Below are 27,161 nucleotides of genomic sequence, written 5' to 3'. Positions count from 1 at the left end.
AGCGGCCGGTGGCCCCGGGCCGCCCGAGCACACGCTCTGCGGCCGCGCCGGCTGCTCGCGCACGGCGCACAGGGCGGAGGCGGCGCGGCCGGCCGGGGCGCCGTGCAGGTCCTGCGAGTCGCAGACGCTGAGGGCGCGGCGGCAGGCGGCGGGCCGCTCCCGGCTGCGGCTGTCCCCTGGCGGCCAGCCCCGCTCCATGCTCAGGGCCCGCGGGCGAGGGCCAGGCCCATGGTGAGGGGCGCGGGGCTGGGCCCGGGCCGGGGCCGCGGCCGAGGCGCACGGACCTCCGGCCTCTGGGCACCTGGTGTCGGCCGACTGAGTCCCTCAACGCCTCCACCTCGCAGCCGGCAAGCCCAGACCTGGATAGGCCGGGAGCCAGCCCAACACCGAGAGAGACGTGGCAAGCCTGGCCTGGAACACCCAGGAACGGCGGCCGCAGGGGAGCCAGCCTGCTGGGGCAGCCCCCGAGCCCTGAGAAAACAGGAAATTCCAGCCCAGGGCTCCTCCTCGGTTGGGGCAGGCAGGTGAGGAGATGTCATTAAGAGCAGGTCAAGTAAGTAACAGTCCTCGGCACACCACACACTGAGTTCGGTTTTGGAGAGAAGCAGGCCATTTGCTCTCTCTCCAGGGAAGAACCAGAAGGTGACCCACCAGGGTGGGAGTCAGTAAAAGCCTAAATTATGAGTCAGGAGTTATGCCGACTTCGGGCCTCAGTCTCCTTATCTGGAAAGTAGGGAGCCTCTACGAGGCAATCCTGTCTTAGCTTGGGAAACTCGCAAATCCGAGTTGCTGTATGTTTTAGTCAGCTCTTCTGTTAATGACCGAGGCCGTCTTCTTCCCTGGAGATTATAAAATCATCTGTAGTCGGTTAAGTGTTGTCCTGCCCAAGGGCAGCAGAAAATCGAAAGAGAACCTCTGGGACCTGGACCATACAGTTCTGGACGAGTGACTCACTTTTGAGCCCCTGACGTCTCCAGCCTCCACCCGCTGGCTGGTTCTCACCTCCTGTCCAGAGGCTGTGCAGAGGTGAAGCTTCAGACTGCAGTACTGGTTGGAGCCTGACGCTCAGCACTGATGCCCTGTGAATTTCACGCGTGTGGGCTGCAGCAGACACTCCGTAAATGCAGGGATGACTTCAGGACGGGGCAGGGGGCAGGTAGTTGCCGTGCTGTGCTCTCCACTGCAACGTGAACATCAGCCCTCTGCAAGGCGCTGGAGATGAGCCAGTTTACCATAATCCACAAGGACCCCAAGCAGATCAGGAGAAACCAGTTGAGGCAGGTGGTAAGGATGAGTGGGCTTGCCTTTCCTTCAAAGACGTGATACTCCCAGGTTTCCTCCACCCCCAGTCCAACCCAACTCCCAACGTTCCTGTCCCTCTCAGCTTTAGAATTCCAGGGTCCTGGTCAGAAGCAAAGTACAAGATAAAAGTGGCACATTCCTGAGGGGGCTGGGGTGGGGGAATGCCTGAGAAAGGCAGGGCCTCTCCATCCTAGGTGCTCCTGGGGAACCCAGAGCTGGAAACTCCCAAGTCCTGGGCTGGATCTCCCAGGCCTGGAGAGGCCCCGGGGCTGATTGCGTATTTTCCTGGGACTAGGTATTAACAACAATGAGGATGACTTCTTCCTCTCCGGGATGCACACCCCCACATAAGAGTCGCTCCTGCAGAAGAGCCTTTCCCAGGCTCCTTCAGGCATGGAGACAGGAATGCAACCCAGGATTCCTGACTCACGTTCCCAAGTTTAAGTCTCCTATGCTGAACTTCCCTATCTTCGTATCTGTCTCTCTGTCCTCTCTCACACACGTAGGGGATTACCCCTCCCCCAGAGAAGAAGCCTGCTCATTCCAAACCCTCCCCCCAAGCCAATGAAAATGCAAGCACAGGACCGCAGCTATCAGAGACAAGTGGGGACTGAGGGGGGACGGGGGACAAGGTGCCGAACAGGGGATGGGCTGCTTCAGAACCCAACTGGCTAGCCTCAGGGGGCGAGGAGCAGGCTGGGATAGGAGAGTAAAAGGCCCCCAGTTACACACACACACACACACACACACACACACGGGCTACAGGACATGCAGCAGTCCCCAGTCCAGGAGGTGAACAAACATGCCACATTCTCAGAGGACACACCAGCTCCTGACTCCCCTTGCACCTGCAGAATCGGTCCAGGCGAAATGCTCAGACTGGGTCAATCCCAAACCTGGGACAGCTTCCTCTTCCTCATGGGGCTGCCTCCTTCCTATTCCTGCTTCCTAGAACCTTTCCCGACTCAGGGAAACTAGACAGAGAAGGGCACCTGCCTGCACATAAATGTCCCAGGACATCAGCCGAAGACCCCAGAAAGGAGATCGGTGCAGGCACACACCTCTCTCCTTGTTGGTGTCACACACACACACACCCGCCCGGGTCAGGGACAAGGTCTCTGTGTTCCATCTGCAAGATTCTACTCCAGAGACATGTGACAAACAGCTTACTACTCAACACAGCCCAAAGGAAACTAGGACAATCCTAAAAAGCATCGGGCTGGGGCCACGTAAACCGCACAGAAATCCCATAAAACTAGCCCTCGTGTCAGTTCTCTGACTCTTAAGGTCATCAGAAACACCAGGCTGAACCTGTCGTGTAGGGGTGAGACCCCACAGAAGCTTCTGGGGGAATTAGAGATGCACTCTCTCACAAGCCTGCAGCGTGCACCCTGGGTGAGGATGGACACGCTTCCCTGGAGGCTGAGCACTGAGCACCCCCTTCTGTTCTGAGCGCAGGCAAATCAGAAGGAGAAGGGCCAACTCTAGAGCTGGCTGAGCTGGACTGGCTGCTCGGACCTGAGAGAGGAGGGCGCCTGCGTGTGCAGCTGTGGCCTGGGGCAGCAGGGGTGCACTGCTGAACCCAGGGTGTCTAGGGAGAAAGAGAAAGACCCCTGCATAAAAAAGGCATGAGCTGTGAGGCACCGCACAGAAGCGGTGCACTGGTGGGGGGAAAAAGAAGGGCGGCCTCCGGCCCAGGAATCCCACAGAACCTTGTACCTAGTCTCCCTCAAATATTTGCTGGGTGATCCATTGATAAGTGTCGAGGCGCGCCCAGCTGAGGCCACGCAGCAGCCGCAGAGAGCCTGTGGAGGTCCTTCTCAGAGCCCGGGAGGGGCTGGCTTTCTGCTGGAAGCCAAAGGCTGTGGCTTCCTCCCGCTGCCAGAGTGGTCCCAAGAGCTGCAGGGCCCTCCGACGCCGGTCGGCATCTTCTTGCCCACAAGGTGGCAGCAACACATCTTCCTGCAGCCAGGTGGCCTCCAGCTGTGCGGCGAGCAAGGAGGTAAGGACCCCAGCAGTGGCCCGGCGGTGAGTGGCCACGCGGGTTGGCCAAGCCCTTCGACCACGGAGCTGAGGGAGGCGACGAGTGTCACACCCGGAGGATCGCAAGGCCCGCAGGTCTCTAGCAAGCTCTGTCCTCTCTGCAGGTCACCGGGTTGGGGATTAGGGAGTCCGCGGAGACCCTGGGCTGCCCCCGCCAACGACCCGCCACTCACACGGGCGGCCTGCAGGACCGGCCTCCTTACAAGTTTCAGGAGTTGTCCACAGCTGTCACAATATTCATCTAACGCTCATCCCTCTCAGATATTTTTCTGGTGTGTTTAATGCTCCCCCGCTAGAACTCGGCAGGACACGCAGGTGGTGTGCAATGATTCTGTGAATGAACGAGTGAATGAATGAATGAACGTGCATCTTTGCTGAGCATGAACTGTGCGCCCCAGCTAGTTGTGGCTCACGAGCTCTAGAGCACAGGCTCAGTAGTTGTGGCACACGGGCTTAGTTGCTCTGCGGCATTGGCAGGCGGATTCTTAACTACTGCGCCACCAGGGAAGCCCTCATCCGTCTTTAAAGGTTTTTCTCTTCCTTCAAAACTGAGCAACGGTCCAGCCAAATCCCATGAGCTAAAAATCTGCCTCTTCCAGTCCAACAGGCTTTGAAAATGCCTTCAGTCTGTGGATCTTCATTCCATATCAGCAGCATCAACAGGCTAATGAAAGTTTGCTTCATCTTTCTTACAGAAGTAAACTATTTTCATAAAGGGAAGACAACACAGTATTCAAATAATTGCGCTGTTTTTGCTCTAAGACGGAGGAGCTGTGCCCCCATCTGGGAACTCCAGTACAGATGCACAAGTTCTGGGTCTCAGGGAAAGGGGGACTGAGGGTCAGTGTACACTATTAAGAATAAAGACAGGTAGTTTGAGAGTCTAATGGACAAAAGTTTAAAAGCATCTGAATTCCAGGTGGGTGAGGGATGGATTGGGAGTTTGGGATTAGCAGATGCAAACTATTTATATAGAACAGATAAACAACGAGGTCCTACTGTAGAGCACAGGGAACTATATTCAATATCCTGTGATAAACAATTGTAAAAGGAGGGACTTCCCTGGCGGTCCAGTGGTTAAGACTCCACGCTTCCACCGCAGGGGGCACGGATTGAATCCTTGGTCGGGGAACTAAGATCCCACATGCTGCTCAGCGTGGCCAAAATAATAATAATGTAAAAGAACGTGCAAAAGAATATATGTACGTATGTAACTGAATCACCTTGCTGTACACCAGGAATCAACACAACATTGTAAATCAACTATACTTCAATAAAATAAAGTTTCAAATAAATAAATAAAAGTATCTGATTTCCCATTATCAATTTTGAAAGCAGGGCCTACACTGAGGCCCAGGGCTCTGCCCCACTGGCAAGGCCAAGCCTGCCCATTGCCCCCAGCATCCAACACACATGCCCAGGCCCCGGGAGGCCTCTGGATGGGCTCCCCATCAAAGGGAGCCACAGACCTCTCAGGCCAGACCCAGGTTGACACCAGCAGGGCCTGGACATGGAGGCTACCTCCCTCCCCGCCGCCAGCCCAGCGGGAGTCGTCAGTGAACACTCAGCTCAGGCCCGCTGCCACCACAAGCCCTCCTGGACGTCCCGGCCTCCTCTCACTGTCCCCAGTTCACCTCGCGTCTTCTGTAGATGCTAACATCTAATCTGCTCTCACCTCATGGGGGCCTGAGCTCCCGGGCACAGAAAGGTCACAGATACCTGCCCCTGTGGCTCAGAGCCAGACTCGGCCAGCCCTGGGGACAGCAGAGCCATTTTGGTGCCCTATACACCCAAGGCAGCAGCCACAGGGGATGGCACTGGTCACCCGATAATAATGGCCACTTACTGAACATGAGAGGCTCTACTCGGAGCACTTCACACACACAAAACCATTTAACCCCTCTGAGAAAGGTACTGGTTTTCTTTTTTAAAGAAATATTTATTTATTGGCCACGTCTCGCGGCATGCGGGATCTTAGTTCCCCAACCAGGGATCAAACCCGTGTCCCCTGAAGTGGACGCTTGGAGTCCTAACCACTGGACCGCCAGAGAAGTCCTGAAAGGTACTGTTTTGTTTCTTTGTTTGTTTGGTTGGTTTTTTGGGAGCTGCGTTGGGTCTTCGTTGCTGCGCGTGGGATTCCTCTAGTGGTGGCAAGTGGGGGCTACTCTTCCTTGCGGTGCGCAGGCTTCTCATTGCTGCGGAGCACGGGCTCTAGGCACGCGGGCTTCAGTAGTTGTGGTACGTGAGCTCAGTAGTTGTGGCGCACGAGCTTAGTTGCTCCACAGCATGTGGGATCTTCGCGGACCAGGGCTCGAACCTGTGTCCCTTGCATTGGCGGCGGATTCTTAACCACTGTGCCACCAGGGAAGCCTGAAAGGTACTGTTAATCTCCCCATTTTACAGATGAGGACTCTGAGGCACAGCGGCCAAGTAACGTGCCTAAGGTGAGGGCTGGTAGGTGGCTGAAGCTGACCTTCCAACCTAGGCCACCTGTCTGGCCCCGAGCCCTGAGGCCTGCTGAGCCTGGTGAGATTTCTGCTGGCACACAAGTTCATCTTGCAGGCAGCACTCACCCGTCTTCCTTTCCTCCTGCCCTGGTACCCACATCGGGGCGGCCCAGCCTTGCCCTTCCCAGCAAGGGAACCTCCTGCCCAAAAGACTCCCCAAGGTTCCTCATCACCCACCTTCCAAACAAACTCCTGCCCCCAAATCCCACTCTCCCAGCCCTGAATCAGTACGAGGTTCACGAGCCAGCCCTGCTAGGCATGCATGGCATTCACAAAGGAGAAGCCACCTCGACAGGCAAAAGGGGCGCTGTCTGGGGCTGAGGGGCCCTCGGCACACCTCACGTTCACGCCATTAGACAGAGCCCAGAGCGGCCAGACCGGGCCTGAGGTCAGACCACCCTCCCGAAGTGAAGACACTTCCCTGGGCGACTGCCATCTTCCTGAGCCCTTCAGGTACCCAGCAACATGTGACAGTTAATTTCCTACTGTGAGACACACCTTTCCCACCTCCCCCCGCAGGGGGTCCACTGCCCAGCGCTGCCTGGGCCACACAAGGACTGGAGTGGGGTGGGGACAGCCCGATGGGGCCCCTGGGGGCACAGGGCTACCCCCGTCCCATGCAGCCGGTCCACCTGCACACACGTCTGCTCAGCACCAGCAAGCATTCCCAGTCCCACCAGCCCTCCCGCGTCACGGAGCGACTGGGAGTGGCAATCAGAGCTTTGGCACCTGGCAGTTGGGTTTCAGACTTTCCTCTTTTTTTTTTTTTAATGTAAAAAGGGTTTTATTTGGAATTCCCTGGTGGTCCAGTGGTTAGGACTCCGCTCTTTCACTGCCGAGGGCCCGGGGGCCCGGGTTTGATCCCTGGTCAGGGAACTGAGATCCCGCAAGCCACGTGGCACAGCCAGAAAAAAAAGGTGGGGGAGGGTGCTTTTACTTGCAGGGGAGCAGGACTCTAGTGGCACAAGCCAAATGCCACGTCATCGTCTGACTCCTCGGCCTCCTCCCCCTTCTCATCTTTCTGCAGATCCTGGGGTGGAGACGGCCACAGCCCGGGCGGCGGGCGGGCCGGCCAACATGCCGATACCCCGGGCAATGACGCCCTCAATTGTTCTTTCCGTTCAGCTCACAGATGACCTTGTTGAGCCGGTCATCGTCCGCCTCAGTGCTGCGCTGTCCAGGATCTTCTTGATGTCCTTGGCGCTGGGGGAGGTGCTGTCCCCAGGGCGGCCGGCAGGTAGGAGGCGACGCAGCGCATCTCTGCGGCGGCGAGAGGCCTTGCACGGGCGACCTCAGAGGCATCAGGGACCCAGGCTTTCGTCTTAATTCTACTCTCATCTGTCTTCAGCCTGAGGACTCACCACCCCACCGGCCCGTCAGCTCTCAGGCCTGGGCCGCCGGGCCACACCATCGCTGTGAAACAGCGTCAGGGAACCCTGGTGACTGCATGGGCGCTCAAGGGAGGCCACCCAGGGGGGAGCCCCGGAGGCCGCGTGGCCGACTGCAGCCTCCCCACGGCCCTCGGCTGCGAGATGAGACGGGCGCAGAGGCCAAGGCCGTGTGCAGAGCTGCCGTGCTTCGAACTTACGCCACAGGCAGAGCCGACCAGGAGCCCCCGGCAGAACCCCTGCGCAGAGAGCAAGAGTCCCCGGCCCGTCAGCAACAACTGGGCAGCGGGGACGACACGCAGGGCAGAGGTGGAGGGGTCCCTGCAAACCATCTTCACAAACGCCCGTCCGCAGCCTGTAGACCCCACGCAGGCGGGTCTTCTCCACCTCCCCTCCCGGCACCTTCACCTGTGCTCCTCTGTGCAACGGCCTCACTCAGCCCACCTCCTCCCCGAGGCCTCAGACCTCAGCCGCCAGCCCTCGCCCCAACCTCGCCGAGCCCTGCACAACTTGGCCGGGCAGCCGGGGAAGCCCACCGGCCACGGAGTCTGCGTGGAGCTACGGCCGAGCCGCAGGGGAAGCTGTGCTGGACCCCGGGAGGCGGGGAGGCAGGACACGGTTTGCAACAAGGTTCCTGGATTTAAAGGATAGAGAGAGAAGATCGATAGATTCACTGCATAAAAATAAGGTCCTGAATGATTTTTTAAAAATTGTAAAAAAACCCACAAAAAAACCTAAGAGAAATATAACTAAAGGGAAATCAACACCTGGACAAAAATGTGACTATGCTGATGGGTTAATATCACTAATACATGCAAAGCGCACAGATGTCGCTAAAAAAAAAATAAATAAAATCTTGACAAAGTAAAGAAAGTACAAACAGCCAATTCACGTGGAAATCACTCGCTCTCACTTGGGACTCAAAGAAACAGAAATTATAAATGAAGTTCCAGGGCTTCCCTGGTGGTGCAGTGGTTAAGAATCCGCCTGCCAGTTCAGGGGACACAGGTTCGAGCCCTGGTCCAGGAAGATCCCACATGCCACAGAGCAACTAAGCCTGTGCGCCGGAACGACTGAGCCTGCACTCTAGAGCCTTCGAGCCACAACTACTGAAGCCTGTGCCCTCTAGAGCCCACGTGCCACAACTACTGAGCCCGCGTGCTGCAACTATTGAAGACCACACGCCTAGAGCCCGTGCTCCGCAACAAGAGAAGCCACCGCAATAAGAAGCCCATGCACTGCAACGAAGAGTAGCCCCTGCTCGCCACAGCTAGGAATGAAGACCCAACGCAGCCAAAAATAAATAAATAAAATTTAAAAAAAAAAATGAAGTTCCATTTCTCACCTACCAAAGCCTTAACATGACTTTTGTGTCCGTAAGGCCCAGTGCTGGCAAGCGTGCATGTGCCCAACCCCCCTCCCCAGCAGCTCAGCCCTTTGCCCCTCGTACTAAATTAGCCACAGGGACTCCAACAGAGACCGTCTGACATGGACACAAAGGTTTAGGCCCAAAGAAGTCCAGCACTTCCAAAAAAGTGAAATCAACCAGAGTGTCCACCAATACGGAAACAAGGGAGTAAGCGACAGTGTCTCCAGATGGTGGGACATCATGCAGCCACTTAAAATAACATCAGCAGGGGCTTCCCTGGCCGTCCAGTGGTGAAGCCTCCACCTCCCACTGCAGGGGCCACGGGTTCCATCCCCGGTCGGGGAACTAAGATCCCACATGCTGCACAGCACGGCCATAAATGAACAAATAAATAAGTAAATAATAAAATAACATCTGTAGAGACTTCTTTACTCAGCACAGCGGCAACACTTGTGATCATTTTTTTTAAAAAGCAAGATACAAAACTGTACAGAACATGGACCCAGGTAAAAAAACGCAGGGAAAAAGGAAGATATCAAAAAAATAAATAAATAAATAAAATAAATAAATAAAAAAGGAAAAAGGAACATATCAAAATGAGGACAGAGGCCAACCTGGCGGTTAGGACCTGCAGTGATTTTTTTCTGCCTCTTTCTACTTTTCTGCAAAATGTACATTTCACCCTGTTTCCTAAAATGTTTGTAGAGGATACACTACAAAGAAAACAGAAGAAACAGAAGAGTGTTTCACCTAGGGATGAGGGCTGGGTGAGGGAAGAAATGGCTCGCCAGAAAAACGCGTGGGTTTGCGCTCTCCCGGCTGAACCCTCGGCCCCCAAAGGCCCCCGAGCCTCCACACCTGCAGCGGCTCTGGGTCACCACACAGCCTGACTGGGGCTCACAACAGCTTTCCAACTCCAGCTCTGCGCGGGACACAAAAGAAGAAAGTGGGCTGGGACTAGTCTAATAAACATGCCCTTTGCCCTTCTTTTTAGAATTATATTTTACAGTATAAAAGCACATTCACAACACGCTGGGAAAGCTGCTTTTGATCCTCTGCCCCCTTCCCTTTCCTTCACACGGAAGCTTCCAGAATGAGTGTCCCCTCCCGTCCCCAAAGCCCCAATGCTAGGACTTGGACTTACCGTTTCACCACAATGCCCGGCCTGGGAGCAAGGAGCGGCTGCTAATACAATACGCTGGCAGGCCTCCCCAGTCCCTGGGTACAGGCCTCACTCATCCATCATCCAGCCGTTGCCCTAGTGAGGGCCATTCGGGTTGCTTCCTTTTTTGTCTTTAAACCTCTACAAGCAAGGCTGTAATCAACACCTGTGTACCTATGTGTTTTCTTTCTTTTTCTTTTTTCATAAATTTATTTATTTATTTTTGGCTACGTTGGGTCTTCGTTGCTACGCACGGGCTTCTCATTGTGGTGGCTTCTCTTGTTGCGGAGCACGGGCTCTAGGCGCGTGGGCTTCAGTAGTTGTGGCTCTCGGACCCTAGAGCGCAGGCTCAGTAGTTGTGGCGCACGGGCTGAGCTGCTCCATGGCATATGGGATCTTCCCGGACCAGGGCTCGAACCCGTGTCCCCTGCATTGGCAGGCAGATTCTTAACCACTGTGCCACCAGGGAAGTCCCACCTATGTGTTTTCTTTCCACAGGTTACATGCCCCAAAGTAGAAAAGTTGGGTTCAAAGAAAAACATGAATTTTTCATGTTCATGGATAATGCCTGATGACTTCTCCAAATAGGAGGCAGCAATTCATTGCCCCCCATTCCCCCACCAGCAACATACGGGAACACCCACTGCGCCACTCTCACCAGCATCGAGTCATCAGCTCACTTTCTGCTACTGAACGAGGAACCCAGTACCTTGCTCTTCAGATCTGTGTTTCCCTGATGAGTCTGAGGCTAAGCATCTTTTCATGGTCATCAACAATTTCCATTTCCTCTTCTCTGAATTGTCTGCCTGGTCCTATTCTTTGTCCACTTGTCTTTGGATTTTTTTGTTTTGTTTTGTTTTTTGCTTGCACCGGGTCTTAGTTGCGGCACACGGACTTCTTAGTTGCAGCATGCTAACTCTTCGTTGCGGCATGCATGCGGGATCTAGTTCCCCGACCAGGGATCGAACCCGGGCCCTCTGCATTGGGAGCATGGAGTCTTACCCACTGGACCACCAGGGAAGTCCCTGTCTTTGGGGTTTTAAAAACCTTTTTCTTAACAGTTTAGAGGAATTCTTTGTATAATAGGCATCTTAACCATTTATCTGGCATATGTACATGGCAAGCAAATTCTACTCTATTCTACAAAAGTGTAATTAAATCTATTAATTTTATAATTGATTATAACATCTGAACAATAAGAACCACAACAAAAATCCATGAAACAAGAGTGTTCCTAAAAAAAGGCAAAGGGGGTGGGGGCAGCCTTCTTGACAGAAGAGTACCAGCTAAGACTTGCGGAAGGAATGTCCAGATGAGAAAATCACCACGTGGCAGCCCCAACAGAACAGATTCAGGCATGATCACTGAGGCACTGAAAACCACTGACTGAAAGTTGTGGGGAGCAGTTTACTTCCAAGGTGCAAAAGTCTCACCCTACAGATTACTGATGAATTACAAAGGGGGAGGCAATGGGCCTTCAGGATTAGGACATCTGGTAATTATGTCCTTAACATAACTAACAGCAGGGCCTGATGTGACACAATAGGAGGTATTCCCGTCAAAAGGGTTTAACCTGGATCTCATCAAGCCCCTGAGCTCGCTTCAGGTCATAGGCAGCAGGCGGGATACAGGCACAAGTTAAATAACACCAAGCAGCCACAGCGCCCGAATCAGAGCGCAACCTGCTACAAGGAAACTGCCCCCAGACTCTTCAACAGTCTGTGTGATAAAGCGGTCAGAATGGCCATCATTAAAAAGTCTACAGGGCTTCCCTGGTGGCGCAGTGGTTGAGAATCCACCTGTCAACGCAGGGGACACGGGTTCGAGCCCTGGTCTGGGAGGATCCCACGTGCCGCGGAGCAACTAAGCCCGTGCACCACAACTACTGAGCCCGTGCTCTAGAGCCGGTGAGCCACAACTACCGAGCCCACGTGCCACAACTACTGAAGCCCACGCACCTAGAGCCCATACTCCCCCACAAGAGAAGCCACTGCAATGAGAAGCTCGCGCACCGCAACGAAAAGTAGGCCCCGCTTGCTGCAACTAGAGAAAGCCTGCGTGCAGCATCAAAGACCCAACACAGCCAAAAATAAATAAATAAAGTTATATTAAAAAAGAGAAGTCTACAAATAATAAATGCTGGAGAGGGTGTGGAGAAAAGGGAACCCTCTTAACACTGTTGGTGGGAATGTAAGTTGGTGCAGCCACTATGGAAGACAGTATGGACGTTCCTTAAAAAACTACAAATAGAACTACCATATGACCCAGCAATCCCACTACTGGGCATGTACCCTGAGAAAACCATAATTCGAAAAGATACATGCACCCCAATGTTCATAGCAGCACTATTCACAATAGCCAAGACATGGAAGCAACCTAAATGTCCATCGACAGAGGAATGGATAAAGATGTGGTATATATATACAATGGGATACTACTCAGCCATAAAAAAGAATGCTGGGGCAAAGTGAGAGTAGCATTGACATATATACACTACCAAATGTAAAATAGCTAGAGGGAAGCAGCCGCAGAGCACAGGGAGATCAGCTCGGTGCTTTGCGATGACCTAGAGGGGTGGGATAGGGAGGGTGGGAGGGAGGCTCAAGAGGGAGGGGACATGGGGATATATGTATGCATATGGCTAATTCACTTTGTTGTACAACAGAAACTAACACAGCATTGTGAAGCAATTATACTCCAATAAAGATGTACTAAAAAAAAAAAAAAAAAAAAAAAAAGAGGGGCTTCCCTGGTGGCGCAGTGGTTAAGAATCTGCCTGACAATGCAGGGGACACTGGTTCGAGCCCTGGTCCAGGAAGATCCCACATGCCACGGAGCAACTAAGCCCGTGCGCCACAGCTGCTGAGCCCATGTGCCACAAGTACTAGAGCCCACGCGCCTAGAGCCCATGCTCCGCAACAAGAGAAGCCACCGCGATGAGAAGCCCACGCACCACAATGAAGAGTAGCCCCCGCTCACCACAACTAGAGAAAGCCCGCGTGCAGCAACGAAGACCCAACACAGCCAAAAATAAATAAAATAAAATAATTTATAAAAAAAAAAGAATAAAATAATGCCATCGGCAGCAACATGGATGGACCTAGAGATTATCATACTAAGTGAAGTAAGTCAGAAAGAGAAAGACAAATGCCATATGATATCACTTATATGTGGAATCTAAAACATGACACAAACAAACTTATCTACGCAACAGAAACAGACTCATACACAGAGAACAGACTTGTGATTGCCAAGGAGGTGTGGGTGGGGGAGGGAGGGTTGGGAGTTTGGGATTAGTAGATGCAAACCATTATATATAGGATGGATAAACAACTCCTATTGTAAAGCACAGGGAACTATATTCATTATCCTGTGATAAACCATAATGGAAAAGAATAAGAAAAAGAATATACTTATATATAACTGAGTCACTTTGCTGCAGAGCAGAAATTAACACAACATTGTAAATAAACTATACTTCAATAAATTTTTTTTAAATATTAAAAAAAGAGTCTGTGTGATGGGGAAAAGCATCACGATGGATCCTGTGCCATCCTGATCCCATCCTGATTTGGAAAAACAAAGAGGTTATTATATAAGGCACGTGGGGGTTACTTGAGGACATTTGGTTATGGATGAGCTAGTCAACGACCGTTGAGAGTTCTCACTCATCTTTTTAGGTGTGACACTGGTACTACATTATGTAGAAGGACTGTCTGTTCGTAGGAAATGCCTGCTGGAGTGCTTGGGGGGAAGCATCCACAACTACTGACCATCACCTCCACCAAAATATGTGTGTGTGAGAAACAGAGGGAAAGCAAATGGGGTAAATGTTAACTAAGAATCATTCAAGGTGGTCATTTTTCAAAACGAAAGGCTTGGGGAGGGCTTCCCAGGTGGTGCAGTGGTTGGGAGTCCGCCTGCCGATGCAGGGGACACGGGTTCGTGCCCCGGTCCGGGAGGATCCCACATGCCACGGAGCGGCTGGGCCCGTGAGCCATGGCCACTGAGCCTGCACGTCCGGAGCCTGTGCTACGCGGCGGGAGGGGCCGCGGCAGTGAGAGGCCCGCGTACCGCAAAAAAAAAAAAAAAGGCTTGGGGAAAAATCTGTCTGTCTTTCCCTCTATAAATTCTGGGTTTCCTGTCTGGCTTAAGGGGATACCTCTTATCCCAAGATTAGACAATACCCTTTTAACTTTCTTCTGTATTTTTAAGAGTTGTATCTTTTTCGTGGTGCAGCAGCGCACGCCGGCTCAGAACACAGACTCTGAGAATGGACCCCCCGGGTCCAGGTCCTGCCTCTGCCATTGTGAGGCGAGCAACCTTGGGCAAATTCCTTTACATCTCGGTGCGCCAGTCTCCTCATCTTCAAGATGGGGATGATAACAGCCCAGGAACGTCTCGAGAATTACAAGCAAGCACAGAGGGCAGAGCCTGGCACGTAAGCACTAACAGAAAGCTATTCTTTCGAGTTCTTTCTGAGATGCCAGATCTGATGCAGCCACCCTTCGTTCAGAACCCTGCGGCTCCCTGGCACCTGAAGCAAGAGCTGTCAATCTTGCGATATCTGCAGCACAAACAAAGTGCTGGAGTGTGGGGTGGCGCATTTGAATAGTTTAAAAACACGCTACGCCAGCAATTTTCATAATAAAATCACGACTCTGGTAAAACAGCGTCTCGCGGTGCCTATCAAACCAGCCAGGTAGGCCACAGGGCTCCCCCCACGTCCCTCCACGCTGGGTCACTCGGTAGAAACCCCATCGAGGCCCTGGCGTGTGGCACGCTCTTTGGGAAATACAATTTTTCTTCGGTGCCAACTCAGCATCACCCAGCCCATCCTCTCCTGCTTGGAGCAGAGGGACACCCCACTCAGCTCACTCCCAGCTGGGCTGCACCAGGCAGCACTGGGACCTGTACCCCCGCGTACCGCAGAAATCAATGTTCCCCTTGATTGAGTTCAGGGGGCACCCTGGAAGAAAAGGCAGTGGCAATGCCCAAGGCACCCAGTTCAGAATTCCGAAGGGCCTCCCCCCTCCTCCCCCCACCCCACAGCTGCACACAGCTCCCTCCGCCTGGACCACCCAGCCCTCACTCTCCAGGACGGATTTTCTCTTGCAGACAGAGGGGAAGGACTCTCTCCTGTGCCCCCCAGGGACCCTGCCCCCTCAGTGGGTCTGTGTTAAGCTGTTTGGACTTGGGTCAGGGTCTCCGTATCTATGCCATTGGTGCCCCCAACGTGGACACAACTGACTGCCCTGGACCTGCATGGGGCCTGTTCTCCCTGCACCCATGGGAGAGACCCAGGTGGTGGCCGGTGTCCCTCCCTTGGCCTCACATCCACTGTCGCCAGGCGAGGGTCACACAGTTGGGGCAGAACGTGGCCGCCTCCTGGGGCCGCAACCCAGGGCAGCTTTCTCCCCGGGCAGGTCGCGGGCTTTAGGGCGACCAGTCAGAAGCACATGCCGGAAAGCAAGACACCTTGCTCTCGGGGACCTGGCAGCTCTGGCCCAGCTCTGAGCCCTGGAGGAAGAGGCCAGAGAACTCCACGCACCGCCCCTCCTCCTGGTCACCCCAGTGCCGGCGAGGCACAGGCTGGCGGCCCAGACTCTGTGGGGAGGCACAGGCCTCAGAGAAAGAAGTTAGGCCCCTCCACAGACGGCCCCTGCGCCACCCTGCTCTGGGGGCTGCAAAGCTCCACCTCAGGGGCCTCACAGCCCACAGGCCCCCTGCCCTTGGCTGCTCGGGGCCAGCGGGCTGGGAGGGGACCCCACGGGCAGCACCGTGGCCCTGGAGGGGACGGAACAGTGCGATACAGGCGAGGGCTCCCTGAGCCACCTCCAGGTCCAACAGGGCCCCTGGGCTGGGTACAGAGCAGGGAGGGCCCTTGGTCACTGGTACCTGCCAGGCTGGTACTGGGCTGGGGGCTCAGTGTCCAGGAGGAAAGAGCAGATGAGGACGACACCAGCTTGGGGCCAGCGGGGGGAGAGCACCCACTGCTCCAGGCCCCACGAGGGACCAGGCCAGGGGAGACTAGGGCCTGGGGAGGGACACCCAACAGACCAGGGCCTCGAACGGGAAAGGTGGGCGATGGAGCTGGACAGAGGCAGGTTTAGATCCCAGCTCTTCTCGCAGGTAAAGGAAAGTAATGGCCCTGGAGGGGCTGCCGTGCGCTAAGGGCCCACTGAGAGAAGCAAGGCCCAAGGGCCACAGCCAGCAGGGGATGGGGGATACCCAGGAAGGAGGTGAGAGCCTGTTAACACCATTTCAGGATGGCGTGTCCGCCCCCCGCCGAGAGTGACGGCCTGGGAGAGAATGAGAGCTCTGCAGGGTGATAGGCTCTGTCTTCTCTGGGTTGGCTGGAGGGGCCTCAGGACATCCCATCCAAGATGTCAGTCACCAAGGGCCTGCTAAAGGCAGAGAGCTGCCCAGCCCAGCCCATTGGCAGGTTCCCTGCTGGCTCCCCGGACAAAGGTTAACAAGAGGGGGCTGGTGAACTAGTACAACAGGATGCTCCTTCCTGGGCGGCCCCACAAGCATCTCATCTCCAAGCAGAGGGGGGAGGGGGAAGGTCTCCTTATTTCAGGGCCCGGAAGTGGACTGAGAGACAGAGCAAGGAAGCCAACCCAGGCTGCTGGCTGAGAGGGGCCTTATTCTGTGCCACGTGTTTTCAGAGAGTATGTGTACGTTTACGAACTTTGCGCTATTATATACACGTTACTCAGCGTAAAGACAAAACACAAACCAAAAAAAAAAAAAAAAAGCTTACAAAAAACAGCTCCTGCCTAAGACACCAGGATGGCGTGAGGGGAATATTGTGACTTTGCTGGTGACATATCCTGGCACAACTGCTGTGGGTCACGGCTGAAGGGGACATGGCCGGGATCACCCGGCCGGCCTCTCCTGTGAGCTGGAAGGAGAGTACCACCGTGAAGTGCAAAGGCCCGGGGCCTCACCGCCCTGCTGCTCAGCATGACCTTGAATCCCTGGTAGGTGGCTTCCACCCTCTCTGGTCCGCAGAGCGAGGGCTGGGCTTACAGTCTGCACGGCTGGCCGGCTGGCCGGCCTACATAATCGGCACCCTATTCCCTAGTGGTCTGCACTTCACAATCCAGCACTTTAGTCCATCAAGCGTGAGGAGGATACGCAGAGGCCAGCCAGTCCACGGACTGTGCTGTTCACACGAGCTCTGCCCAGCAACAGGCTCGCTGTCTGGCACGTCCACTCCCGGTCGGGCCCACCGGCCCTTGCCCCCAAGCAGATGGAAGAGCCTTTCCCTGCCACCTCCCTTCCCCTCACCCTAATTCAGGATTATCCTCGGGCTGTGATGCAGAGGGGGTGGGTGGGGACGTAAGTAGGGCAGAGCGGCAGCCACATGGGATGAAACCGCCTAAACCCAAGTGACGTGAGCCACGCTGGGGCCCGTGGGCAACCCATTCTCAACCAAGACGCTGAGTAACAAGAGCCTGGACGTGATACCCCCCCCCAACAGACACGCGCCCTCTCCTCCAGCTTCTTGCAAAAAAGCAGGGTCTGGGCTCACTCCCCACCTTCCGCCTTGAGCAAAACCGTGTGAACCTCGGTTCCAGAACTTGAGAACCCCTGGACGGGAACACGTTTCAGGGCCGAGCCCCCTCAGCGGTAGTTGTGCTTCCGGGTTTGAAGAAAATCCACGGCAACAAAAAACTACTGTGACTTCAGTAACACTTCTAAATAGATTTATCTGCCACCCATCACCACGGCCTGAGCAGGTACTCAGGAGTGTTTGTTGAATGACTGAATGAAAACGGCAGGATATACGTGAAAGGCACGTTACTTAAAAAATTTTAATATGATACTTTAGAAAGATGAATCCAAAAGGATATACTTCTGTATTCAATTTTTCCAACAAACAGGAATTCTTTTGTTACCTTATAGGCTAAAATTAGAGCTGTTCTTCCAATACCAGAGACACTGGCCACGCATGGCTCTTGAGCGCTTGAAATGCGGCCAGTCCAAATGGAGAGGCACTGAGCGGGTGAAACACAGTTTGAAGACTTAGTTGAGAAAAGAATGTAAGATGTCTCATTAAAAATTGTTATATTAATTAATTAATTTATTTATTTATTTTATTTAATTTTTGGCTGTGTTGGGTCTTCGTTGCTGCGCGCAGGCTTTCTCTAGTTGCTGTGAGCGGGGGCCACTCTTCATTTGCAGTGCACAGGCTTTTCACTGCGGTGGCTTCTCTTGTTACGGAGCACGGGCTCTAGGCGCGCAGGCTTCGGTAGTTGTGGCTCGCGGGCTCCAGAGCACAGGCTCAGTAGTTGTGGCGCACGGGCTTAGCTGCTCCACGGCATGTGGGATCTTCCCAGACCAGGGATCAAACCAGGCGGATTCTTAACCACTGCGCCACCAGGGAAGCCCCGTTATATTAATTTGTTAATTGTACGTTGAAATGATAATATTTCAGATACAATGGGTTAAATAAAATGCATTATTAAAGATTTTTTTTTTTTGCTTTCTTAATATGGCTACTTGAAAATTTAAATTTACACATGACTCACATGTGTAATTGGTGCTGAATTAGAGGAAATACTTTAATCGACGGGCAAGCAATTAGATGAAAGCAATGCTGGGTGCCTGTGTGACACGCTCCTTGTGACCAGCTGTGGTCCAGGGTCTGCTCCAATCAGCTGGAACGTCAGACAAGTCCGGACCTGGCAGCCCTCCCTGGGGCCTGCCAGGCTAAACCAACTTACCCCAAACTCTGCCCCGCCAGGTTCTCCCGTTCGCCCGCTCGGGTTCAGGGAGCATGACTGGGGAGCCACCGCTGCAGGTGCCATGAGGGACACTCCCTCCCTGAGTCCTCTCCGCAGCCCTGCAAAGGCTGGAGCCACTGTGAACACTTCCGAGGGGCCGGGGCTGGTCTAAAAGCTTTGCACGCGTTAACATACTTCACTGTCACACCTACACAATGAGATGGGTGCTTGTTAAACTCATATTAGCAACAAGGAAGCCAAGACACAGAAAGGTTACGGAACTCACCCAACAAGGAAGCCAAGACACAGAAAGGTTACACCACTACTAAGTGTTAGAAATGTACATCTAGGCAGCCTGGCTCCAGAGCCGGATGTACCCACTACCCTGTACAGACTGTGACAGAGAAGGAATGACACCAGGCTCCATTCTACCACATCATCCAACCTAAAACAGTCTAGAAGAGTCTAGAAGCAATAACCAAGACGAGTGGGGCTTCAGAGGGACTGAAAGCCACCAAATCATCACAGTGCTTCTTAGCAAAGGGCCTTCATCTAGGGCCTGTTTAACCAAAAAAGTTCTCTGGGCAGGGAAGTGCATCTGCCCCTCCCTGGAAGACACCACACACAGAGGAGGAGCCGGGAGCTCCCACCAGGAGCAGAGCAGGAGCCCCGAGTGGGGTCCAGCTCTCCCGGCCTCCCAGCCCTGCCACACACACAGACCCACAGACACACACGGAGAGGCCATGACTGGGCTCGAATCCCACTCTACCAGCTTGGGATCCAGGTTCGCAAGCCAACAAAGCATCAAATTAAAAGGCAAAAGAGAAACTGCTGTGGGCGGGTGCACCAACAGTGGCAAGGAGGGGTGCTGACAAACAAGAAAGAGAAAGAAAAGACACACTATAAACAGGCACGACAACAGTAGAGGCATATACATCCCTCTGGGACCATGTGCTGTGGGCTCACTCACCTCGGTGCCCAGGGCCCCGGGAGGGCCAGAGTGCCGCCAGAGAGATCCAGACCCCAGCTCCCCTCCAGCAAACGGCAATGTATGCTTCATCTATGTTTGCATATTAAAACTGTCCTACACAGGGGCTTCCCCGGCAGTCCAGTGGTCAAGACGCTGCGCTTCCACTGTAGGGGGTGTGGGTTCGATCCCTGGTGGGGGAAGTAAGATCCCACATGCCGCACAGCCAAAAAAAAAACAAAAACAAAACTATCTTACACATATTAAGAAAAAGAGTAACAAACCACGAGGAAGATGAATAAAGGATATGACGGGAATTCAACAAAATACAACAACCAAAAACATTATGTTTCATGTTGACTCTCACTAGTAATCGGATACACACAAGATAAAACAACAACAAAAATCATTTCATCATTTCTCTTCACCTTTCCAGTGGACAGGGTGGGCAGGGAAAAGGCAGTCTCTGCCCCAGGGAAACGGGAAGGGCCTTCCTGCAGGGCAGTGTGGCGCACAGAGAAAGGTCGTGCGTGCCCGACGGCCTCACTGTTTTCTTCCACTTGGGAATTTGTCCAAAGGAAATAATCAGACAAGTGTGAAAAGATCTAGGTACCAGGAGACTTGGATCAACTGCACGCAGCCCCTCAGCTCACCACGAGCACGCACTGGGTGCTCGCTCTGTACCAGGCACCGCTGTCGGCACCCGCCGCGCCTAACTCCATCACACTGTCACTACCCCTCCTCCTTACCTGAGGAAACTCAGGAACAGAGGCGATGACCAGCTCCTGGAGGGCTCCCGGGCAGCGCGTGTCATAGGCTGCGCACAAGAAGGCAGCCTCAGAACCTCCCACTGAATGGAGTCTGCCCTCCCTGGACCAGGGACCCAAGACTGAGATGGTCCAAATGCTCGAGGGCGGGTCACAGCGAGCTGCGCAGATGAAACCAGAACTGGGCTCTGGGAGAACAGGCCGGGGGAATTGGGGGCGCCTTTATGACTTGCCCAAGTTCTCACAGCCAGTCGGCGGCAGAACAGGAATGAGAGCCCAGGTATCCCAACTGCCCCGCAGGGAGCTGCCAGACGGGTGCATGAACGCAGATGCCTTTCTTGAAACTGCGACTCTGGTTCCCCTTCTCCCAGTGGAGTATTTCCCACAGAAGTCCCACTTTCGCTGTGAAACGCCAAGAGTGTCATCAATCATAGAGCAGTAGACAGTAGATATATATAGGAGGGAAAGCAGATGGGAAAGACACCCATCAGACAGACAGACAACAGCAGGTACCTCGGAGAGGGGTGGGGGGCACACACATTTCTTCGACTTCCTTTCCACATTTGAATGTGTTATAACCAGCGTGCATTATTTTTGTCATTTAAACATACATTTAGGGGCTTCCCTGGTGGCGCAGTGGTTAAGAATCCGCCTGCCAATGCAGGTGACACGGGTTCGAGCCCTGGTCTGGGAAGATCCCACATGCCGCGGAGCAACTAAGCCCATGCGCCACAACTACTGAGCCTGCGCTCCAGAGCCTGTGAGCCACAACTACTGAGCCTGCGCTCTAGAGCCCGCGAGCCACAACTACTGAAGCCCGCGCACCACAACTACTGAAGCCCGTGCACCTAGAGCCTGTGCTCCACAAGAGAAGCCACCGCAATGAGAAGCCCGCGCACCACAACGAAGAGTAGTCCCCGCTCACCGCAGCTAGAGAAAGCCCACGCACAGCAATGAAGACCCAACGGAGCCAAAAATTAATTAATTAATAAAAAAATAAGTTATTAAAAAAATAAATAAACATATACTTAAATTTTTTAAATGTTCAAATATTTTGGAGTGTTTCTTGACCAAGCGTCCTTCTCCTACGCACAACATCCATGCTGCTCATAGAAGGGAGAGCCCGCCTCCAAGAGCCACCATTCAGTTGGGGATTCAAGACACTCAGAAGAAAACCATGGCAGGAAAGAAGAGCTCAGGGTCACCCTTAAGTGATACTCTAAAAGCTTCCAAAAGTTCAACTCAAGGTCAAAACCTTGCCTGAGAGGCACCCAGAAGGGCTGACTGGGTGTCCAGCCTGGCCCAGCAAAGCTCAGTCGGCCCATCCCTGTGAGGGGAAGAGCACCAGGCCTGGAGGTGGAAAACCAGGCAGAGTCCCCGGCTGTGCCGCTCCTGTGCGGCCTTGGGAAGTGACTCCATCTCAGTCCTAGGAGATCTCATTTGCAAAATGGAGATGATACCTGCATACCGGAGAAGACTGCAAAGGATTGCAGAGGCCTCGTGACCATCTCCAGCAAGCAGGTGAGGAATGTTAACTGGTGGAACACTGCACAGCCCATGGTCCCCATCCTCAAAGCAGGAGATCCTGGTCACCTCCCCTTCCCGCTTCCATAACCCTAGAGCTCAGCTCCATGCACCAAAATTAGCTGCCCCTCACCCCTGGCCTGCGTGGTGGAAGTTGGCTAGGCGTCAGGAGGAATGCTCTCCGGTTCAACTAATCTCGAGTTACCTGCATATTAAGAAGAGAATGGGGGCAAGCCAAAGGGTCCTAAGTGGGTGTTCAGGAGATGCTGAGCGGAGACACAGGAGTTCTCAGGGCCCCGGGCCTGCCTCCCCCAAGCTAGGGCCTCCTTCCCCCTCCATTCCTGAGGTTCTGAGGCCAGAGGCCCGCTGACAGCTGCTAGGGAGGGCTCACAGTCAAATGTACGGCGTGGACACTAAGAGCTCTTTAATCCACCTCTGCTGCCTGCTCTCCCTGTGGCCTTACTCCCTCTGATCCAGCCGGCACTGCACAGAGAGTAAGTTCTCAAATGCAACCGGCTCTCAAATACGACCTGCCGGTTGGCTTCTACTTCAACCCTCTCGTGACAGCCCATCTCCTGCAGGCTTAAGGGTCACCCTCGTATGGTCTTCCAGAACAAGGTGAGGTGTAAATGAATTAATACAGGATAAAGCATTCAAAACTCCCGAACCAGGGTCCTCCTGCCTGTCCCCCGTGGACTCAAGGCTCCAGGCACGCAGACCAGCCTGCTGTTCCTTGAACCCCTACCCTTGCCACCTTTGCCAACCTGTTCCCTCTGCGTGGAGCATCTCTCAGACCCTGCGCCTGGCACACACATTCAGTTAAAGAAATAACTGGTAGAGGAAAGTTAGGGTATGTGCCAGCCACAGGGTGTTGACAAGCGAGGACCGTCTTATCTATACGGTGTCTTCCACCTGGCAGAGAGCTGGAGTGCAGTGAAGGAGGACTGAATGGGGGGTGGGGAGGCTGCATCTCAAGGCTGCCCAAGTTCCTGCAGGCTTGGGGTCTTGACAAGGCTTCCCCAGTCTCTCATCTCCGCCCTGCTTTTCTTAAAACCCGGCCTTTATTCCTGCCACTCCCAATCCCCCCTCTGGCACCGCCTACTCGCTGATCCATTCACCTTCAGGGTCTAGAGCGCTGGCTCAGCCCCTTCTCTCCCCTCCTGCTCTCCACTGTGCTAGAGGCAACTGGACCACACAGTAGGAGCTAAATAAATGTATCTGGAACAAATGCAGCTTTCCCAGGCCACTGGCACCCACACTGATATCCTCTTTTTCAGAACTCCTAGAGCTCTTCTGTGCAAAGTCCTAAATAACCAGTCCCCCACCAGGCACTCATTCTCCAAACCAGCTAATTACCAGAAGGGGCCGGGGAAGTTACAAATGCAGATCCCTGGGCCGCCATCCCGAACCCACGGAATCAAATCCCTTGGAGGGAGCCTCAGAAATGCAGACTCGAGCAAGTCCCACAGGTGAGAATTAGCAGCAGGTTGGGGGATGCCCACCCCGAGGAGCAGGCAGAAGGGAATCAGCTCAGGAGAGGGCTTCTCTGTCTCCAAAACGTACACCATTCTGCTCTCTGCATCAGAGCGCTGTTGCTGGGATCCAGTCACGGCACACAGACGAAACAGGGGACAAACTCTAGAGCCCTGGGCAGGCCTGCAGGGAAGGCTACGGACGCCGAGGCTGCCCCCTCCGACTGCCCCGCCCACAGCTCCGGACCCCCTTGTCTCTTCAGCCTAATTTTGAACCAGACAGGAAAACCCGCACCTCTTTTCACCTGAGTCCTTTCAGAATGTTACCAAGCCTGGAGCCCACAGAGGCAGGCAGACGGTGCCTCTCCAAGGAATTTCACTGCTTAAAAACCCCTGGGGGAAAACCAAGGGCCACGGGAACAAGTCACCCAGTTGACAAAGCCGGGTTCCTGCCACAGCAGTAGCCTCCCGGGGCCACAGTCCGCTTCCAGGCCCTCCATGCGGGCCTCCCCTTGGGCAGACCTCCCCAGGTTCACATCGACTCAGGGACAAGCCTGCCTTTCCAGGCCACCTGCTGGGACCCCAAGGGCTGCTTCTCCCAACACCTCATCCTGGCTTCCGGCTCACTTGGCCCAGCACCCCTGTGTTCTGTAGGCCCAGACTGTCCCCCATCTGGACCAAGGCCTGGTTCCTTCGTGTCCTCTTTCTAGGACATAGCCAGGACACCTGAGCAAGCCCCGGGAGCACCCCTCGCTGCAGGTCCCTCGCTTCTCTGAGCCTCGGTGTACCCACCAGGGAGGTGAGAGTGGCTCAAGGGCTCTGCACGCAGTAGGCTGTCTATCCCTCCGTCCCAGCTCCTGGTGACATTCTGCTCGTTCCTTAAGACCGTAGGGTGGACAGGTTTTCTCTTTCCTTGGCCTTTGGTGGGAAAAGGAACTCCCTCCCTCCAGATCCTGTCCTGAAACACAGGAAAGCTCAAAGTTCCTCTGCTTCTTCCTGCCCTGGCCACGGGGTGAGAGGGGCTGACAGAAGCAGACAGAGAGAATACAGGAGGGCAAGGTGCCACCACGCTTCCTCAGTCCCAAATGCATCCCGACCGCATCTCCGCAGTCACCTTCAAAGCTCAGACGCACCCTTCACTAAAGTATTACTGAATGAGGCTTCTTACACACTAGGAAAATGTCATCCCTTTCCCCTAAGAGGCTCACCCCTAGTAAACACAGGATCAGCCTCCCAGGCGATGAATGTGTTTATGTAACAGTCTCGACCCAAGTCCGCTGGGCCCTGGCAGGGGCCTCGGTCAGGCTCAGAGAGTGAGCAGGGAAACGCCCGCCAGAGAAGCTGCTGCCCTCCCTCCACAGAGAAAGAAGGTGCCGACGCTGCTTTGCAGGACAGCGGCAATATGGTTTGGCAGATGGGGAGAGGAAGGATATACGGCAGAAATTGGAGAAGGAGTTTTCTGGGGTTTTTTTTTTTTTTGATGCCTGCCTACAGCAGAAAAGCTGGGGCGACAGGAGTGGGAAAGCAAGGGTGAGGTGGGTAATAAAGATGGGTTCCAAGAGAGAGGCTGGAAAAAAAAAAGGGGAGAAGAAGAAAGAGGTGGGAGGCCTTGCCAAGAAAGAGCAGGGAAGTAGGGACCAGGAGAGCTGGGAACGGATGTGTGAGGAGCAGCTGGGCCCTGGTGACAATGAAACATTGGGTCCCAGGATCCGCAATGGTGATACCAAGCTTCCAGGCTAAGCAGACGGAATGTGGGGTACTTCCAAACCGCAATGGGGAAGCTGGTCACGGGGGAGGGCTCTAAGAGGGGAAATTCCGCCTATCATGTTGAATTCAAGATGGGGGTGAAAACCCAAGTGTGTCCCAGGAACTCTGGCCTTCACATCACGGAAGATGCCGGGCCAGAGACCTCCTGAGCTCGGGGGGCGGGGGTACTGTTAAGGAAGCGGGAGTTAGACGTGGAATCCGGCCAATCCTGCCTCTCCCTGCTCTGGACGCCATCCCTCACCCCTCCTGGGGCTGTCCCACCCCCTCCAAAAGGGGCTGGGAGGGGTGGGGGAGGCATCTTGGTGCTGATCAGGAACTTACTTCCTCTGGGGAAACAGGGAAGCTGCAGGGAATGGCATTTCTTCCCCCCACCCCCCACCCCTTCAGATCTAGGAGCAAATATTGGTCATCTCCTCTCTTTGGGGCCCCTGGCTCACACAAATGCCATCTCCTGGTCCCCAGCCACACCGATGATTCAGGCCATTTACTCAGATCCATGCTAATGAGTTTTTTTCTGTCACCTAATTAGTTCACAGTGAACTCAGCCTTCAGAGGAAAGAGATGTGATGCGAGAGAGCTGGGAAAAGGACAGAAAGAAGGCAGACGGGAATGCTACAAGAAAAGGGCAGGACCCCAGCTCTAAATGGGATCCCCTACCCCCAAAAGACCAACTATGCCTTCCTCAGCCACGGGGACCTCTGAAAGCAGAAACGGGGTGTTCAGGTGAAGGACACCCCCAAGAGCCTCACACAATGAGAGAAAGATGGGAGTGTGGCCCTAACTCTGAGGCCCAAGTACTGGACAGGGCCCTGCCCACAACTCCAAGTCATCAGCAAAAGGCCTTGCACTCTGCCTGCATTTCCGAACCCACCACCTGCTGGTGGGCGTCCCCCTGCAAATGGAGCCGGAGGAGGAAGCAGATGGCCCAGGGCCAGGCCCATCTGCCCCACATGCGTTCAAAGGTCACCACGCCGCTGGGGTGCCTGCCGGTGCTGCCCGTCCCCACCACACCCGGGGTCGTGGTACATCTGCCAGCAGCGTGCACCCACTTCCTCTGCCCCTCAGTAGCCGAAGTCCAGGGCCCAAGAGCCTAGAGAAAGGAGCGCTGGGCAGCTCAGTGGCCCGGGGTTCTAGTCCCCGACGCCTGGCGCTGTGTCCCTGGAGGTCGGTCAGCGCCCACCAGCCCCGAGCCCGCCTCTCGAGCGGCTCCCTGGAGAGCAGCGGCGGGTGCCCGGCGTGCGGGGGACCCAGCGAAGGCGCCAGTGGCCCGGCCGGGTCTTTCCACGCGGCCCCGGCGCCCAAGCCCCGCGCCAGGCCTGGCCCGCGCCCGCCGGGCCGCGGCAGCGTGGAGGGTGTGCGTCGGAAGAGCGAGCCTCGGCGAGCGCCACCCTCCGGGACCCGCGGGCGCTGGGCCCGGGAATGCTGCCATCCACTAACGGGAGGCTCCGATCCACCGCTCCGCTGCGGGCAGGGCCGGGACAGCGGCTGAGACGCCTCTCCGGCAGCGGCCCCACCTCCCGGCCCGCCGAGGCCCTCCGCCGCGCCCACCCTACCCGGCCATGCCTGACCAGACCTGACCTCTGGACCCCGGAACCTCTGTGGTTCCGAGCGCACCCATCCCCGGAGCGACACCACCCTCACGCCCTGGAGCACTAAGATCAGAAAATCTGTCCCCTGGCACGGGACCTGCCCCCAGCCCCAAAGTGTTCCCGGACAAGAAATGGCGAAGCCTGGCCGCCGGCTATGCAGCGCCAGCGATCAGCAAACGGCGTGGCCCCGACCTCAGGCGCGCGAGGACCCCCAACGGGGAGAGCGTGGCCGGAACGGGCCAGCAAAGGCCCCGGCCGGCGCCGGAGAAGCCACCGCGCCCCAGCTCCCGCAGCCCCCGGCTCAGCTCACCCTCGATGGAAATGACGTGCTCCCGGATCTGGTTCTGCAGCGCCAGGTCCTCGATGCGCTCGATCAGGTCGTAGATGGCGTAGATATTGGGATGCACGGACTCGAAGCGCTGGATCTCGGCCCGGATGGCCGCCGAGTTGGAGAGCGCGAACTGCTGGGGAGGCCCGCCGGCCAGCTGCTGCGAGGGGCCGCCGCCGCCCCCGAGGACCGGGCGCTGCAGAACCAGATCCCGGAGCACGCCATTGCCGCCGGCTCCTTA

At 55.0% G+C, this 27,161-nt stretch overlaps 1 protein-coding gene and 1 pseudogene across 1 annotated transcript in view; both read right to left on the bottom strand.

Annotated features, from left to right (window-relative positions):
- The window catches only part of AGAP3 (ArfGAP with GTPase domain, ankyrin repeat and PH domain 3), a 29,723-nt gene extending 29,525 nt beyond the window's left edge, over window positions 1-198 (bottom strand). Inside the window, exon 1 of the mRNA XM_029233085.1 lies at window positions 7-198. Coding sequence (XP_029088918.1) covers window positions 7-198 — 192 coding nt within the window. The remainder of the gene's footprint in view (window positions 1-6) is intronic.
- Window positions 199-6,741: 6,543 nt separating this feature from the next.
- On the bottom strand, window positions 6,742-7,163 carry LOC114901511 (annotated as a pseudogene).
- Between the last annotated feature and the right edge of the window lie 19,998 nt (window positions 7,164-27,161).

Source organism: Monodon monoceros, unplaced genomic scaffold (genome assembly GCF_005190385.1).
Source record: "Monodon monoceros isolate NGI ecotype Baffin Bay Population unplaced genomic scaffold, NGI_Narwhal_1 Super_Scaffold_2, whole genome shotgun sequence".
Classification (NCBI taxonomy): Eukaryota; Metazoa; Chordata; class Mammalia; order Artiodactyla; family Monodontidae; genus Monodon; species Monodon monoceros.
Note: the sequence above shows the minus strand (reverse complement) of the source record. Positions and strands in the feature narration are given on the sequence as shown.